The sequence below is a fragment of the Mytilus californianus genome, unplaced genomic scaffold (genome assembly GCF_021869535.1).
Source record: "Mytilus californianus isolate M0D057914Y unplaced genomic scaffold, xbMytCali1.0.p SCAF_14, whole genome shotgun sequence".
NCBI lineage: Eukaryota > Metazoa > Mollusca > Bivalvia > Mytilida > Mytilidae > Mytilus > Mytilus californianus.
The window spans coordinates 5,898,913-5,918,343 of NW_026262626.1; the positions used below are offsets into that span (position 1 = coordinate 5,898,913).

At 32.4% G+C, this 19,431-nt stretch overlaps 1 protein-coding gene across 2 annotated transcripts in view; it reads left to right on the forward strand.

Annotated features, from left to right (window-relative positions):
• LOC127724081 (coiled-coil domain-containing protein 174-like) overlaps positions 1–19,431 on the forward strand; it is a 48,183-nt gene that overhangs the window by 2,706 nt on the left and 26,046 nt on the right. Inside the window, exons 1-5 of one of the 2 annotated variants that reach the window (XM_052230931.1) lie at positions 9,438–9,535; positions 14,457–14,561; positions 16,173–16,273; positions 18,137–18,198; positions 18,724–18,889. In XM_052230931.1, coding sequence (XP_052086891.1) covers positions 9,503–9,535; positions 14,457–14,561; positions 16,173–16,273; positions 18,137–18,198; positions 18,724–18,889 — 467 coding nt within the window. In that variant the 5' untranslated portion in view covers positions 9,438–9,502. Of the gene's footprint in view, positions 1–9,437; positions 9,536–14,456; positions 14,562–16,172; positions 16,274–18,136; positions 18,199–18,723; positions 18,890–19,431 lie in introns of those variants that run through there. The other variant, XM_052230930.1, reaches the window with a different exon arrangement.

Sequence of the window (19,431 nt, forward strand, 5' to 3'; positions counted from 1 at the left end):
GTATATCTTATGTCCAGGAGTTCCACTGGCCCACATCTGGTCTCCATGTTTGAGTGGAAGATTAAGGGTATGAGATGCTACTTCGGCTATACCTCCCCCATGTGTCCAAAGTCTTACAAGTTCCTGACCATTCTTATGGAGGGTAACAAGCATTGTGTTCCCATTAAGACCCATGATAGAGACGGATATACTGTAAAGTCCAGATACAGGCGCTGTGAATATTCCTGTGCTTGGGTTATAAGTATTGCCGACATTGGCAATTACTTTGTCAAACGGAATGGGACCATTTGGAAGTCCACTTGCAAATGTAGATATTGCTGTAAATGCAGTAGGATGTTCTAAGGTATTTTCTGTAAAATAAACAAGTTTAGAAAAAAAGCAATCAATATACAAACTAGCTGATACAGTCAATTGATTTTTTGTTACGCCATCACGAGTTGGTTGACCGTTAAGGAATATGAGTTTCAAAGATGATAGCTGATATGTTCCTAATGTCATAACTAAAATCCCGTCCCCTTTTCACGAATGTGACCTACCGAATTTTTTAACCGGGTTTGTACTAACATGAACAACACGACGGGTGCCACATGTGGAGAAGGATCTGCTTACCCTTCCGGATCACCTGAGATCACCCTCATTTTTGGTGGCGTACGTGTTGCTCAGTCTTTAGTTTTCTATGTTGTGTTTTTTGTACTATCGTTTGTCTGTTTGTTCTTTTTCTTTTTTTAGTCATGGCGTTGTCAGTTTATTTTCGACTTATGAGTTTGAATGTCCCTCTGGTATCTTTCGCCTCTCTTTTAATGCCTGTATAATGATTTATTAAACTGAAACAATTATCTCAACTATCAACTACAAAAATGTTTTTGTTGGCGTCTATGTTAGATTTAATTGATGTTTGTTTGAATGTTTTAGTTAAGAAGATATGTTGTACATCTATGCTGGTATGTTTGCATAATTTTGACTGCTGGATCCTAATTATTAACCAATTATGTCTGTTTTGGTTGCTCACACAATTTTGTCAATAGAACGGAACTATATACGACTGTCAAACAAGTGGGGGTTTAGCTATCTATAAAATCGGATTTTACCCACCATTTTCTTCGGATTATGCCTTTACAGGACCAGTCGTTCATTTTGGATTGGTTTATAACCATTTTATTTGCTCAAAGAGACGAATATGATCGGACACAAGTTTTACAACCTTATAAAGTCTTCTCCTTCACATAATATAACAATTGCAATAATTTTACATAATATGACCTATTGGTGACCTTCGGCTGTTTTTGCTCTTTGGTCGGGTTGTTGTCTCTTTGACACATTCCCCCTTTCCATTCTCAATTTATTATAAAAGTTGAGTAGATATACCTTAGGGTACCAGTGAATTTTGACAATTTCATAGTGTTTAGAAAGAAACCGTACACAATTAAGGAAAAAATGAAAAAAATTAACAGAAAAAAAAGAATAAAAATCAACTGAATTCTGGGGACACGGTGATTTTGTTTCGTTTATTGACATAGCCGATCGTTTGATTTTGCATGGACTTCTCCTTTTTAGCTCAACTGACTCATCATCTTTATCCGATGACCCGCCCACCAATCAAGATGGCCGCTATGGCCAAAAATAATACATAGGGGTAAAATGCAGTTTTTGCCTTATATCTCTGAAAATAAACATTTAGAGCAAATCTAACGGAGTTAAAATGTTCATCAGGTCAACATGACCAAAGTTGTCAATTGACCCCCTAAGGAGTTATTGTCCTTTAAAATCAATTTTTTTCACTATTTTTCGTAAATTTTTTTAATCTTTTACAAAAATCTTCTCTTCTTAATCAACTTGGCCAAATGAAATTAATCTTAGCCACAATTATTATTAGAGTTTATTGATTGAAAAATGTATCCGATGACCTTGTCCTACAATCAACATGGTCCCATTGGTAAAAATAGAACATAGGGGTTTACTATAGAAGTCTATGGGAAAAATGTAAAAAAACAATTTCAAATGGTAACAACTTGAAAACTAATTTAAATAATGATAAGGGGTCTACAATAACTATTGTAAGACTACAATTGAATGACATGATTTTTTTCCAGGGGTGCATTTTTTTCAGGGGTACTAATAATTTCTCCTTGATATGTTCAATTTTCAGAATAATTCAGTGTTACTTTTTCTATAAACCATTATTATATATTTTCTTTCAGCATAGTACGTATATTGGGTGAATTCCCCCCAGACCTCGCGGGTTAGTCGGGGTCAGGGGAACCCCTACCCAATTTTTTATTGAAGGGTGTTCCATAAAAACATTTAAAGGCATTTATAGCATTATACAGGCCCTGGGTGAAATAGATTTTGGATCGGAGGAAAGGAAATTTTTTATTTTTTGTTAATTATCTGAAATATCATTATAGATTAAGATATACTGTAAACAGCAAAAATATCAAGCAAACAAAGATCTACAAATAAGTTAACATGACTAATTGGTAATTGATATCTTATTGGAGTTATTGTCCTTTAAAGTTATTTTCTGCAATTTATTGATAACTTTTGTAAATCTTTTCAAAAATCTTCTGCTTTTAATTTAACTACCGGGCTAAATTAAAAAAAATTGGCTTCAATCATTATTAGGGTATCTATATGATTTTAACCTTATTTTACATGATTTCCAAAACCTCAGTAGATACAGGTGAGCGACACAGGCTCTTGAGAGTCTCAAGTTGAATTTATTTTGGATTTCGGCAGTTTTATTATTACATTTTAACTTACAAGCAAGAAATACACAAATTTTAAAGTCATGTAATCACAATGATGTAAACAAATATTTCAATTAATTCATTACTAAATTTATATATAATATGAATAACCAACCTTTGCACCCATAAGGTATATTTCTGAGTCTATCTAATTTTCCAGCAAGGTCTTCAATTTCATTCATTGCATCGTCTATTAAAAGTATAAAATTTTGATTAAAATGTGCAAATAAATACATCCAATTTAATCCAATTATATGGCACTATTTTTATAGGAAAAACAAAAGATACGTTGTTATTCATGTTTTTGCTACTTTCGTAGACTGATAAATCAAATCTGATGATAAAGATTGGGCGTAGATATTAAGCCAAGGGACAGCACTCGTCAGTCTTCTACTGTCGTATAATCCATGAGATAGGTACAAGACTTGAAGTTGAACTTAAACTTATCGTCATGGCAACTATAAATCATCCAGATTAGACGATGGTTTATCCTAAAAGGAAATTACATGTCCTGACAAGACAAATAAAGTTCAAATGAAAAAAAATATTATTACAAACGAATGACCATAATTTCGAAATTTTAATTTAAGTCGTAAATGGTTTTAAAAAAATATTTTAGAATCAAAGCTCACCAAGTGTCCCATAACAGCAATCTTTTCCATCCTGTTGCTTATTTTCTGTCTTTACGTAGTTACATTTTACTTTGTAAATGTATATAAGTCCTACGCAGAGACACAACAGGACTGTTCTGTACATTGTAGAGTTCGATGGTTTGAAGACGACAACTGGATTGCAACGTTATGATGTCCTTATTATATATTTCGCGGGGAAATCGATACATACAACATGTTACAAGTTAATACGTTAAATTATACGATGATATTATCTCTCTATTTTTATTTGCTGTTTTGTTATTTTGCCTTCTTCCGTTCCGACTGAATGCAATTTATACTGCTTTAACGATGCCCATCTGTTAGTCATTTCCATATATACAATTTGTGCATTTTATTGGGAACTACAAATAAGGCCTCCAACAATAAGCAAAATCAATACCGCATAGCAAGTACAAATGTATATGCTAAAAACCCAAATGATTTTGGCCAAGTTTACTTAACTATAGATCTGCGACTCTTTTCACAAAAACTCTTACGATTAAAATTGATCGTAAGTTATACAGAAATGTGTATGACTTACGAGTATTTTTACTCTTAAGATTTTTTGTGAAAAGACCCGCTGGTCTTTCTGGTAATTTTTTGCTTTATCTAGTATTAAAATCTAATCTCAAAATAGGCAATCACGGAAAACTTATGTTTCTTAAGGACAATAACTCCTAATATAGGTAGACGACTAACAGTTTTGATGTAAATAGAAATGAAGGTATAAATCTCAACATAATAAACATTGTTGTCCAGTTTTTAGGCTATCTCTATCTAAAAAGGATTTTAAGATAATAGACAAATCTTGCATATCACACCTGTGTTGTTTTTTTTTTTAGAAAAAAATTGCCATGTTGGCCAAGTTCGATTACATTTGGCACTGTAGTTTCAGAGTAGAAGATGTGTGTAATTTAAAGATTGTTCACGGACGCCGACGAAGGACGACGGACGTCAGGTTTACTTGTCCCTTTGGCTCAGATGAGCTTTAAATGTTTGAGACCTACCGGCAATAAATTTCATGGCATGCTTTTCGTGTGAAAATGCGAGAAAGGTTCTTGTTCTTTTTTCCGAATTTCCCCTTAAAACATGTTAAAGATGAATACGATTTCCCGCCAATTTTCATCGGAAGATCATAGTTACCATGTCTCGCCAAATTGCATCTGAGGAGCGTGTATTTTTGTTTACCAAAAATATAATTAATAAGAAGGACGAACATGAACAAATACCCCTCCGGTAGACTCGGTTGGCGGATATATATATTTTTGCAATCCATATTGTAATTAAAATTTCAAAATTCTAAATATCGTTTTTAAATTTGATAGTTTAGAAATTTGATCAAACTTTAAAAGTACTAAACTTAACGTGAAGTTTTGATTATTTCGCTTTTAGAAAGTTTGATTTTTTAAGTTTTTGATGAAGATATCAAAATTAGAAAAGGGGTGAAAAGAGGGGTACCTGTAAAATGCGAAACGAAAAAAAAAAAAAGCGGAACGAAACGAAACAAAATGAAATAAACAGTTACAGGCTGTGTTTGGGTATACGCCTAAGGCAGCCTATGGTTACCCATAGGTATCTTTGGGTACCAATGGTTTGATATTTTGATATATAGAATATCAAACCAAAGGTACCCATGGATAACCATAGGCCACCTCTTGCGTATATCCAAACACAGCCACTGTTACTGAAAGGGGCTCTAGCTGTCAAATTCATGTTCACCGATTTGACTCAAATTCTCACATTTGTTATATAACAATGTAAAACATTTATCCAAATTATAAAAAATCTAAAATATACAATTTACAGGGCATAGGGTCGATATAGGCTGTGTTTTGGATATACGCCTAAGGCAGCCTATGGTTACCCATATGTATCTTTGGGTACCCATTGTTTGATATTTTGATATATAGAATATCAAACCAAAGGTATCTATGGATAACCATAGGCCACCTCTGGCGTATATCCAAACACAGCCATAATATGTAGCTTCGTTTTGTGTGTATTTTAGTATAGGCTGTGTTTGGATATACGCCAGAGGTGGCCTATGGTTATCCATAGGTACCTTTGGTTTGATATTCTATATATCAAAATATCAAACCATTGGTACCCAAAGATACCTATGGGTAACCATAGGCTGCCTTAGGCGTATATCCAAAGCCATAGACGCTGGCTGTGTTTGGATATACGCCTAAGGCAGCCTCTGGTTAACCATGGGTACCGTTGGGTACCTATTGGCAACCAGAGGCTGCCTTAGGCGTAGATCCAAACACAGCCTATATCTAATTAACTCAGTGTCGAGTTGACCTCCCGAAAACCACCGATTCCCATATAAGGGATATAAACATAAATAAAGATATAAATAGATAGCGCAACTCGTGCAATTGGATTCTTCCAGGTCTATTTAATTTCATTTATAGATTAAAAATATATGTTAATCATCATTTTTACCTGTAGCCTATAAGAATGATTTTTTTGAAGGATCGAATCAGTCAATTAAATGAATTACCTTTGTTTACTTTCAATGTTGACATTCTTTTCCTTTAAATAATCAAACATGCACACAATTGTACTCTATCTAAGGGGTTAAATTGAAGTTCACATGAATACGGATTCAATGAGGTCGAATTATTCACTTGCAAGTGAATTATTCATCGTCAATTTTATTTGCTTATTTTGACAAAATTAGACAATACTGGCTGCTAAAAGCGAATTATTATTTCACTATTCCACTTTCATTAATGATTGAACAAAAAAAATCATATTTTGTAATTTTTGAATATCTCGTAGCTAGTGCCCCTTTAAAAGTTTATGTATAAAACAAGATCAGAGGCAGGCAGTTGTAACCTGTTTAAACCTGCATCGAACAAGTTTATTTCCGTTTAAAAAAATCTCTATAAGCTTAGCGTTTCAGATGAATAATTCAAAACTATTCGGTTTTCCCAGCGCCCATCATTTAGGAGGAACAGTGTAAACTGAACAACTCGCATTAGACCGAATAGTATGGAAGGGTTGAGTATGTATATATATTTTCTAATGAACTTTAACCAATAAAACGGCTCTATACTTGATTTCATTTTTTTTTGTTTTGCTTTACGACTTCCTACTATCTGCAATCATGTCGGAAGATGAAATCATTCAAGTTGAAATTCAATGTACATTTTGAACGATTAACTTTACCTTTAATCAACTATTTCTGTTCTTAATAAATTGTTGGCTTTCAAATATTCGGCTTTGAAAATTTCCTTATGAAGATAGATCCAGAAAAAGCGCTTCGGTCGCATGCAATTTTTTACGTTTTGTTTTCATTTTTTATCGATTGCATATTGATAATATATTGTCTTTTATCATTGATTTCAGTTCAAAGTATTGATACGGAAGAAATTTTTAATTTATGGTTGTGCTATCCACGAATGTTGGAGGTTGTTGATATCTGTTTTACACTGCTACCCGCTATACGCGCTGAGAGTAAGACCAAATATTTGTAGCTTGGAGCCAGGATACTGTTATAACGTATCTAAATAAATTCATCATAGTTAGATACATGGATGGAAATTTTGTATTTGCGCCAGACGCGCGTTTCGTCTACAAAAGAAAATTTCGCCTATCAAATAAAGTTAAGGGCATACGATAAGGTAACAGGGGAAGTAATGACGTTGCTAACGTTAATTGTTATTTTCGCGACGTCAAACTGTGACTTATCGGGAAAAGATGCAGTTTTCGACTGATTTTTATCAATCAAACTGATTTAACTTTAAAACGAGTTCATGGACCCTTCTTTTTTAAAATGTCATTTGGTTTGATTACGTATGAAGATTATGTGTACCAATGTTCATGAAAAAGTCAATAGTGCAATTATTTTAAATTTGATAAATATACAGCAAAAAATGACGTTTTTTCTACATTCATGAACATTTGATAAATATGAGTTATTTGTAAAAATAAAATGTACAAATTTATAGAACATTTATATAAAACAGAAATTACAAATAATTCAACAAAAAACAGCTTGTGTTTATCTTTTAAAACAAAAAAGTTATGTATTTCTGTCGAAAGGAAAAATACGTCCACAAATCCGAATTTTGAGGAAATATCTGAAATTTCAACCTCAATTTACTCAAAAAGTAGCACATGATGGTATATTTTTTATTGCATATTTGATTTATTCAGGTAAAAAATAGCCTTTATGCAAATTTTCATCAAAATTTCATTACGGGATCAAAACTGTATCGTATGCCCTTAAAACGGCCAAATAAAGTCAAATAAAATAAAAAAGGCCAAATAAAATTTGATTCGAGCGTCACTGATGAGTCTTTTGTAGACGAAACGCGCGTCTGGCCCAAATACAAAATTTCCATCTTGGTTTCTACTAGTATGATGAATTTATTTAGATACCTTTTAACAATATATAACAAGCTACTAATATTTGATCCTACTTTTAAATTCAAAATTGTATATCGGGTAGCAGTGTAAAAAAGATATCAACAACATCCCACATTCGAGGATAGCACAACGTTCATTGGTACACCATGGATTCAGTATTCCTACCGTTCCAATACTGAGAACTGAAATCAATGATACAAGGCAATATATGATCGTCATGCAATTAATAAAAAATGAAAACAAAACGTTAAAAATTGCATGTGTCCGAAGCGCTTTTTTTGATATACCTTAATCAGGAACGCTCAAAAGCCGAATATTTGAATTCCAACAATTTATAAAGAACCGAAATAGTTGATTAAAGGTTAAAGATGATCGTTCAAAATGTACATTAAATGATTTCATTCGCAGACATGATTGCAGATAGTAAGAAGTCGTAAAGCAAAACAAAATAATTTGAAATCAAATTTGAGATAATACACTTGTATTGAGCCATTTTATTGCCTAAAGATCAGTAGAAATATAAACATACTCAACACTAGTAATTTTTTGGGGCCCTTTATAGCTTACTGTTCGGTGTGAGCCAAGGCTTCGTGTTGAAGACCGTACTGTGACCTATAATGGTTTACTTTTATAAATTTTGACTTGTATGGAGAGTTGTCTCATTGGCACTCATACCACATCTTCTTATATCTATCAACCCTACCATAATATTTGGCCTACTGCGAGTTGGTCAGTTTTCAAAGTTACTCCTAATTGATGGGCGCTGGAAAAACCAAATAGTTCTGAATTATTCGTTTCGTTCCGCTTTTGTTCCGTTTCGTAGTATACATGTACCCCTCTCTTTGCCCCTTTTTAATCAAAAATGTAAAAAATCTAAAATTTGAAAACTATTTAAAATTTTGAATTGATATATGTTACACGGACCCTGACCATAGGCGGACCAAGGAGGGGACTGGGGGCCCGGCCTCCCCCCTTTTGTGGGAAAAATTTGGTTGATTATATAGGGAATCACTGAAGCATGACTGGAGCGGGCCCCCCTTAGGTCAGTCAGCGCCCCCCCCCCCCCCTTTATGAAAAGTTATGGATCCGCCACTGCTGACTCATAAATCCTACAAACTTTCATTTAAACACTTACAACTGCATTTTCCATTTGAAATAAAAATTTTAGCATGGGTATACTGAAAATTTTTGAAAATGACCCAGATCAGAGATATATAATATATGTCTCTGTCTATATTTATACTTTGTTAGAGTTTGCATTATAGACGGTCCTAACTGGCGTTTAAAGGTTAAACAAATAATAAATAAACGCATTTCAACAAATATATAAAACAAATTCAACCTACAATTTTTTACTTAAAGTAATTTTAATAATTAATTGACAAAGATAAGTAGAAATTTGTTTTCATATTAAAAACAATATAGTCGGCGAATATGTTTTGCAGTTCGGCAACTTCTAATAATCATTTATAATCATTTCAAATCCTCTTTTACTACTTTGTACGAGTTATCATTATAAACTTGATTTACAGACGTTCCGAGATGACTCATTAGTCGGTCCGAGTTGTCTACTGGCCGAGTTGTCCAGTATTTATATTTAGACCGTTATTAGCTTATATCTTTCAAACTTTACTGTTGGTAAAAACACTTACCAAAACATCACAGTCTTTGAAAAGTTTTATCAAGAAAACAAAATTGAAGCAATTAATTGACCCCGAGGAAATGGAAACACAAAAAAAAACCAGATCATCTTCTGTACGTAGAATGATACTTTAAACCTATTATGAATTACGATTATGGGTTAATATGAGGAAGGTGCTACCTTAAACAGGTCAGGAATAACCACCAATTGGTGGATTATACCTCAATTGACGCATAATCCACCAATTGACATAATGGCATAGACCAATTCTTTGTTTTTCAAAGCAAATTATTCAACCAAAATGGAGCATTGTTTTCTTAAAACCATATTATTGTATGAAAACATGTCAAACATTCCTAGTTTAGTATAGTGACATACCATATTGCATTTAATCAATAATTGTATTTGCAGTTTCTTCTATTGTTATCTTGTCAATTCTTGATTGGCAAATTTACCACTAGTCACCTGTCAATGGACATCATGCAATACTGTCTCCAGTCATGTGATTATATATATGAGTACAACTCCACAGGTGAATGGAGCTCTTTGTTAATACTTGACTTTCATTATTAACATGATTAAAAGTCAATCATGGTCAATAGTACAGATGTTTCAACACAAGAATTGTTGTACATACATGTATGCATTCTCAAGAGATGCAGCAGGCTTTGACAAAACTGAAAATTTTGGAGGACTCAATAATGGTCATAAAATTGGTTGGAAGTTGCAAAATGATGCTCCTATCTCACACTAGCATTTTATAACAAAAAAACTTGCATTATACGTCAATTGGTCTATACCAATATATGTCAATTGGTGGATTATACGTCAATTGAGGTATAATCCACCAATTGGTTGTTATTCCTGACCTGTTTAATGCCAGCTAACCAAATGTCCCTACATGTGATATATTTTTTGTCTAAAATTGAAAAAAAGTCTTTGTTGATTGATTTACATGATGCATTAACTTTATATCAAGCAAAACATTCTATAGTTGTACCTGACAAATTTAATAGTTCACATGGGTTCAAATTCAAGGTGGTCAGAGGTCCATGACCTTCCACTGTTGCAATCAGTATTCTTTTTGGTTAATAGCTCTGCCCCAGACAGACCTTTGATATTAAAGGAAATAAAAATGATCTTTGCTGACCTTTTTAACCATCTGTATCGTCATTTTTAAGCCATATTATTATTGAAATTGAGATAAAAAAATGTTTCATCCCTGACCTTGCCAATGAGTGATAAAAGTTATTTTAACCTTGTATTTCTTGGAAACACAAGGTTATAAATAGTTGCAAGAAGTCACGTGACAAATCATTTAATCATTTAGACATTTTCAAACAAAATGAGTCCGTTTTTCTTTGATGTCATGTCTTCCAAGAGAAAGCCTGAAGATTATGAACGGTCTTCAACCACAGGCACTTGTTTCTATCTACAAAATGTATGGGAAGGTCAACTATCCATAAATATAGAAGGATATTCAACCTTCCCATGGATAGAAACAAGTGCCTATGTCTTCGTCGTCTTAAAAAGAAATCAAATGAAGATCTCACTAAAGACCAAAAATGCAATCGTGATAAATGGGAACAGACATCAAAGCCCCACTGGCTTTATTTTGATGAATCAACTGGTCTAATGTCATGCACATACTTCCAGAAGTTCCCCATCCATTCAGAAAAAGAAAGTGCACTTGTAAGGGGAACACAAAATCTTGAAATAGACCCAATAAAAATATACGAAGTGACACCCCAGCATTTATCTTGTTTAAAGTAGTGGATCAATGAAAGTGACCCAAATTTTAAGTCAAGATTAATTGTCAGAAACTTAACTTGGACAATGTATTCTCAAGCAGCAATGTAAGCCTGATCAGTTAAATGGATATATATAAGGTTCTTTTCAACACTGCATACAGCATTGTACAGTATTGCAAAAAAGGGAAACCCATGCATCAGTGACTATGAATTTATTCTTGAAATCCAGTGCAAAAATGGTGTTGATGCGTAAGCAGTACTTCAATACCGGTATTGAAGGTTGTAAACTGTTTATTCATTCAATAGCCCATATTATATTAAAGAGAAACGAAACATCACTTGCAGTTCAAATATGATGAAACAAACTAACCTTACTTCAAAAGCTCATTAATTTTTTATCTTATTGAGGTATGAAATATTTCATGTAAAAGTAGGACCTGGGATTTAGGTTGTGGGCCTGTCAGTTTGGAGTGTCAAAGGTCCTGGACCTTCCAGTACTAAATGTTAATTTGAACCCCTGGTTCATTGAAGTCTTTAAACAACATGAGAACATTCAAATGTAAATCTTTTAGAAATTCAAATTAAGTCAGCATATATATATTGTACGTAGATAATATGATTAACATGATTAAAAAACAAAGGCACAACTATGATTAATAACTGTGATAAATATTTAAAACACACTACAAATTCTGATATAAAGTAACATATTTTGAATTGCAATATTCATAAATAAATGATTGATTTATAAAAATTTTCTGATTAATTTTTCTTATTCCTTGCTTTTCTGACTCATTAAATTAGTGTCATTTGGGTATTTTTTTTATCGATAATGTAATTTAACATTTTGCTATATACTCCACAAATTCTGATATAAAGTAACATATGTTGAATTGCAATATTCATAAATAAATGATTCATTTATAAAAATTTTCTGATTGATTTTTCTTATTCTTTGCTTTTCTGACTGATTAAATTAGTGTCATTTGGGTATTTTTCTTATGGATAATGTAATTAAATACATTTTGCTGTACTCCACAGAATCCATATTGGATGTTTAAACTTTTTTTTTTATTACATTATCAATATAATCAGAAGTCCATTACTAGACAAAGTGTGCAAGCTGTACTATATACATGTACCTGTAATTATTTTGGAAATTTGCTTTCGCTGTCACTTACAATGGATAGATGTTAAAGCAGACAATAAACATCACATAAGATAGGTTAAAGGTTACTTGTTTGTCCAAACTTCGGTTATTTCCATGGTACAAAAAAATATAAATAAACTACACAAGCCATTAAAATAAATTAATCATACAAGATTTAACGAGAGTGATGAAACTTTTCAGATGGGTCATGTAGAGAAAGTTATCGTTCTTTATTCCAATTCGATGCTTCTACCATAAGTGCCAGCTAACGCTGGCATAATATGAGGCAGGTGCTACCTGTGAAAGAGGATGAAATCCATAAAAATAAATATTCATACACTGATTTTGTTAAATTAAAATTATATTGCTTACATCCGGTTCATTTGGTGGATAGTTATCTAATTCAGTAATTGGCAATCAAACCACAATTCCTTATTATGAAATGAAGCAGGCAGGTTTTTATACGACTTCAAAAAAATTTTGCAGTCGTATATTGGTATGACGTTGGCGTCGTCGTCGTCCGAAGACACATTGGTTTTCGCAATATAACTTTAGTTTAAGTGTATGGATCTCTATGAGATTTTACCATAAGGCTCAATACCACAAAAGGAAGGTTGGGATTGATTTTGGGGGTTATCGTACCAACAGTTAAGGAATTAGGGGCCAAAAATAAGAATTTTTGTAACTTCCAGACATAACTTTTGTGTTAGTATATGGATCTCTCTGACATTGTACCACAAGGTTTCATATCACAAAGGGAATGCTGGGATTGATTTTGGAGGTAATTGTCTCAAAATTTTAGGAATTGGGGGCCAAAAAAGGGGCAAAAACAAGCATTTTTCTAGTTTCATGACAATAACTTGTAAGTGTATGGATCTTTCTGAAATTGTACTACAAGGTTCCATATCACAAAGGGAAAGCTGGAATTGAGGTTGGGGGTAATTGCCCAAATTGTTTAGGAATAAGGGGTCATATATATATGCAAAAAGGGGCCAAAAATAAGCATTTTTCTAGTTTCCAGACAATAACTTGTGTTCAAGTGTATCATGTGTATGGATCTCTCTGAAATTGTACTGCAAGGTACCATACCACAAAGGGAGGGCTTGGATTGATTTTGGGGGTAATTGCCTCAAAATTTTTCGGAATTATGGGCCAAAAAGGGGCCGAAAAACAAGCATTTTTCTAGTTTCCAGACAATACCTTGTGTTCACGTGTATGGATCTCTCTGAAATTGTACTGCAAGGTACCATACCACAAAGGGAAGGCTGGGATTGAGTTTGGGGGTGATGAATCATAAGGGGGTTCAAAAAATTTGGGGGGAATTTTTTTTCCTTTTTTTTTTCTTTAAAATTTTCCATATTTATAATTAGTTGGTTATTTCTGATTTATATATAAAAAGCAAATAATAATGATATGGTTTGAGTAGGTAAATTAAAAATTTTTAAGTTCTTAGACCACATTCATTCTGTGTCAGAAACCTATGCTGTGTCAAATATTTAATCACAATCCAAATTCAGAGCTGTATCAAGCTTGAATGTTGTGTCCATACTTGCCCCAACTGTTCAGGGTTTGATCTCTGTGGTCGTATCAAGCTGCGCCCAGCGAAGCATTTTATTTTAGTTGGGTGCCAAATGTAACTGGAGAGCATGGTATTATTGCAAAATTACATTGTATACACCAGGAATCGAACCCAGGACAGCTGTGTTACAAGGCAGAGATTTGACCGACTGATCTAAAGAAGTACTTCCTAAGCTCAACCGCTTACTGCTGACTGAGTATCTACTAGTTAAGGGATGCAATCCCGTCACACCTGTATATAGATATCATATCTATATAAGTTCATGAATATTGATGTTTAATTTCACATGCGTTGTTAGGTATATGTGATTCCTTGTACTCACAAGAAACACATGTAGAGCAGGGGTATGAACAAGTAAGCAGTAGCTCACCATACATTTTTTGTTATGGAAAAAAGAAGAAATAATATCAACACACATGATCAAAATGGCATATTTTTGCTTGATGAACAATATATGTTCTTATGCGTACACATGTCTTAGAAGCTGCTTGTAACTATTTCACTGAGTCAGAATATAACATCATGAACTTAGATCTAGATTTAACTTTATTTAGATTATTGACCTCAAAGCTGAGCTCTTTAGAAAGCAGGAAGAATTTAAACAACAGAAATTACAGAGCAGCAGTACAAATTATGTCAAATCTAGACAAACAGAAAAGGTAAAATTATGTCAAATCTAGACAAACAGAAAAGGTAAAATAATGTCAAATTTAGACTTAAGGTAAAATTATGTCAAATCTAGATTAATAGAAAAGGTAAAATTATGTCAAATCTGGACAAACAGAAAAGATAGAATTATATCAAATCTAGACAAACAGAAAAGGTAAAATAATGTCAAATCTAGACAAACAGAAAAGGTAAAATTAGGTCAAATCTAGATTAACAGAAAAGGTAAAATTATGTCAAATCTAGATTAACAGAAAAGGTAAAATTAGGTCAAATCTAGATTAACAGAAAAGGTAAAATTATGTCAAATCTGGACAAACAGAAAAGGTAGAATTATATCAAATCTAGACAAACAGAAAAGGTAAAATAATGTCAAATTTAGCCTTACTGAAAATGAATGGTAAAATCATGGTAAATCTAGACCAAAAGAAAAAGTAAAATTATGGTAAATCTAGACCAAAAGAAACATTGAGAAAAAGTACATGTAAAGTAATGTCAAATCTAGACCAAAAGAAAAGGTTGGATTATATCAAATCTACATATATGTAAAGTATGTTGACAAACAGGAAAGGTTAATTATGTCAAATTAAGACTTGCAGAAAATATATGGTAAAATCATGGTAAATCTAGACCAAAAGAAAAAGTAAAATTATAGTCAATCTAGACAAAAAGAAAAGGTAACATTATGTCAATTCTAGACCAAATGAAAATGTAGAATTATGTCAAATCTACATATATGTAGACAAACAGAAATAATATGCATAAATTTCTTAATGATATATGTACAGTCTCAGGACAACTTGTGATCTTAAATCACTTTCTACACATTAACCAATTTGTAAACACAACTATGCTGAAAAAGATAGAAACATATTCAGTATCATCGATTCAGGCTTATAGACAGGAATGTGATGTTCAGTCGTTGTCGTTTGTTGATGTGGTTCATAAGTGTTTCTTGTTTCTCGTTTTTTTTATATGGATTAGACTGTTGGTTTTCCCGTTTGAATGGTTTTACACTAGTAATTTTTGGGGCCCTTAATAGCGTGCTGTTTGGTGTGGGCCAAGGCTCCGTGTTGAAGACCGTACTTTGACCTATAATGGTTTACTTTTATAAATTTTGATTTGGATGGAGAGTTGTCTCATTGGCACTCATACCACATCTTCTTATATTTATAGCTTAAGTGGGCTATATTAGCTTGAATGAGCCAAAAAATTATCTCCATTGACATTTTTCAAAGAAATTTCAATTCAGCTTAAATACTTGATTGTCCAGGTTGAAACTGTACATGCATTTAATAGATATAGTTGAATATTTATGTGGAAAAAGTACTTTATCACATGAGTTTTTGGAATATATTTTTTTCAATATAAAAATTATTGAAAAATTATATTCAGCAGTACTGATGATTATAACCACAAAGTTCTAGATTGTACATCCAAATGATAATTGAGAAACTGAAATTTCATAAAACAAATTTTAAGGTATATATGTTTTTATAGCACAATTGAGCATATATCAATGTATATAGCCAAATAAGTATACTTAAACATGTTAAATAAATCTCACATTAATATTAACTTAGATGCAATTAATGTACATGTAGAAATCAACAGTATGGAGCAAACAAAATGTTGGAGTTTTACAAAGAGCACAGAAAGATTTAGAGAGTAAAGCAGAAGAAGAGAATGAATATGAAAAATCAAGGTTTGTTTATCAGCAATATTACTTTAACTTAACTAAAACCTTTAATCAGTCAGGGGAATTACTTATTAAAACAAGTAACGTTCAAAATTACCTGAACAAAATATGTAAAACATAAATCATCAATATTTACATAAAATTGAGTAGAAATAATTTTGAATTGAAAATACTAGGAATATCAAACAAAGATTACTTTATATTGTACTTCCTTTTCATAAACATTATCAATAGCAGAATAGATTGATTGATTGATTGATTGTTGTTGTTGTTTTTCAATATTCATGAATTTAATGATATAAAATGAATAATAAATTAAAAGGGGTTGGGATGTGACACTAACAGGAAGCTTATTCTGACACACAGGAAATTTATGTAGAGTTGAGTAGGGCATTAATTAACTGCAGCATTTGCCTCAAATGAACCTTCTGGAATGTAACAATGCTGGAGAGGATTTTTTTTGTGATAGGAGGGTGGTATCCTCTTAAAATGAGACAATCATTTACATCTTTTTTGAAAGATGGGTGGTTTTATATATATCAAACACAATAACAGACAGGGTGCTTTGTAGCCTCAGCTTGAGAATCTGGGGTTAATTTCTGTATCCCTATTAAAGTTTCACAGGGACCAAATTCAATGTAAATACAAAAAAGACGATGTGGTATGACTGCCAATGAGGTCACCATACGACCGTCAACAATGAGCAAAGCCCATACCGCATAGTCAGCTATAAAAGGCCCCGAAACGACGAATGTAAAACAATTCAAACGAGAAAACTAACAGCCTAATTTATGTAAAAAATAATGAACGGAAAAAAACAAATATGTAACACAGCAACAAACGACAACCACTGAATTACAGGCTCCTGACTTTGGACAGGCACATACAGAATGTGGGGAGGTTAAACTAGTTTGAAGGCGTCAACCCTCCCCTAACCTGGGACAGTGGTGTAATAGTACAACATAAGAACAAACTATAGAAATAAGTTGAAAAAGGCTTAACTCATCAGATGCATACAAATAGAAATACATCTAACAAAAACACAGAGTGGAATATGGACGGGTACTTGTACAACCCAACAACAAAAAGACACTAAGTACAGATCTGAGAGTACTCGCAGTTACTGACAGCTAGTTCAAAGCCCATAGCAATAATATGTTAACTATAAATAGGGTTTTGATTTTGTTGGAATTGAACTTAGGATTACAGAACACTGAAATAGTTACAGAAAAAACCACTGCATACAAACAACTGACCCTAACTAAGATTACCTAGTCTTCTTCAGATTAATTTACTGTGGATTCATTATAATTTGTTGGATACTAATTTTCGTGGATTTCGTGGGGATAGGTAAACCGTAAATTTCAAACTTCAATGCAATACAATTCGTCTTTACTATAGGCTTAAGTTTGTATGCAGACTTTTATTAAACCAAGAAATCAAATACTGTGGATTCATCATTATTCGTTGGATACCAATTTTCGTGGATTTCGTGGTTACCCGGGAACCACAAACTTAAATGTCCAACGAATTACAAATTTTGTTTAGGAATTTATGCACACTTTTGAAAAACCACGCAATCAAATATCCATGAAAATGCAAGTTTTCCTCAATCAACGAAAATTGGTACCCACGTATATAAATGAATCCACAGTATCCACGAAAATACAATTTTTCCTTAATCCATGAAAATTTGAATCCACAGTACTTGATACACAAATACCATATATATTATCTTATTGAACAAATTTTAATTAAGATTGTTTATAAACATGATCACTGTAAATGTTTAAATCTAACATTTTAATATAAGAACAAGTGAAGTAAATTAGAAAGTGTCATCTTATAAAATTTTTCATTTCATTACAGGAAAGCTCTAGAGAAAAAGTCCAAATTATATGAACAGATATCTAAAGCAAGTGGAATCCCAGGTATTTAATACAGTAAATGCTTCCTTTGTAAAATTTTGTTTGAATTTCATTCATTATTCATAGCAGCATAATATTTCCAACAGGACGTAAGCAAAAGTTAACATGCAATAATATATAGCTATAGTGAAAGCCTTTGTATAAGATCGATACTATAATAAATTTATTGCATGCGGGACTTTTCCTTTGTATAAGGTCGATGCTATAATGAATTTATTGCACGCTGCACTTTTTGCGTTTTGTAGAAAAATAAACGAGATACAACAACATCACCATTAACAAAAACGTTATGTCATGAAATTTATTAACCCCATAAGGATCCATAGGGAGTCACCATGTGACGGCGTTAATCCAATCACAACATTATAATTTACCCACGGTGAGTTCACTAGTGTGAACTTCATATTTTATACATGACCTTTCAAGAAGACAATAGATATTGGAATATAATTAGCATGCATGATCTTTCATCACATGATAATCACATTCTTGTAATAATGGAAAGATTTTATTTTTCATGGTCATCAGAGGAAGATGGTAGTAAAGTATTTCTGGTTGATTTCCAAAAGAAAGTAATTGACAACATACTGGAAGAAAGGAATAAACAGAGAGATGAGGAAGAAAAAGGAATGCTAGAAGACAATCATATTTCTGATGCTGACATACATCATCCTAAAGATAAAGGAGAAGAATGGTTAGGAAGAAATAACTTTAAACCAACTTATTTTTTCGCTGATACAAAATTATTTACAGCTTTAAGCCCTTTCTAGCTGAATTTGCTGCAAATTCTTTGATGCAATTTTCTAAATTTCATCATGTCTTTCTTTATATAAGGGAAGATCCAATTTTTACATATTCACATTATTTTTCTACCCACAAAAGTCTGAAAATCCATGAAATTGGTATTCTACGAATGATAACTTATTTCTGTGTTATATAGATATCAAAACAGTAGATTGATTATCATTTGCTTAAATGTCCAATGACAAAATATTCATACAAATTCTTTGACAATGAAAATGGTTAAATTAAGTTTGCTTTTATTTCTTCTAAAAAAAATTGTTTTAGGAACTGTAGTGTGTGATTAGAAGAAGCTCAATATGTACCAAACTTATGCATTCATTTGTTGATTTTTTAAATATTTTAAGTATGCACAAGATAAAAACACCATCAACTTAAAACCACATACAGTACTGTATTGCTGTGTGTTTGTTTATTCCACATTTGCTAGAGGTA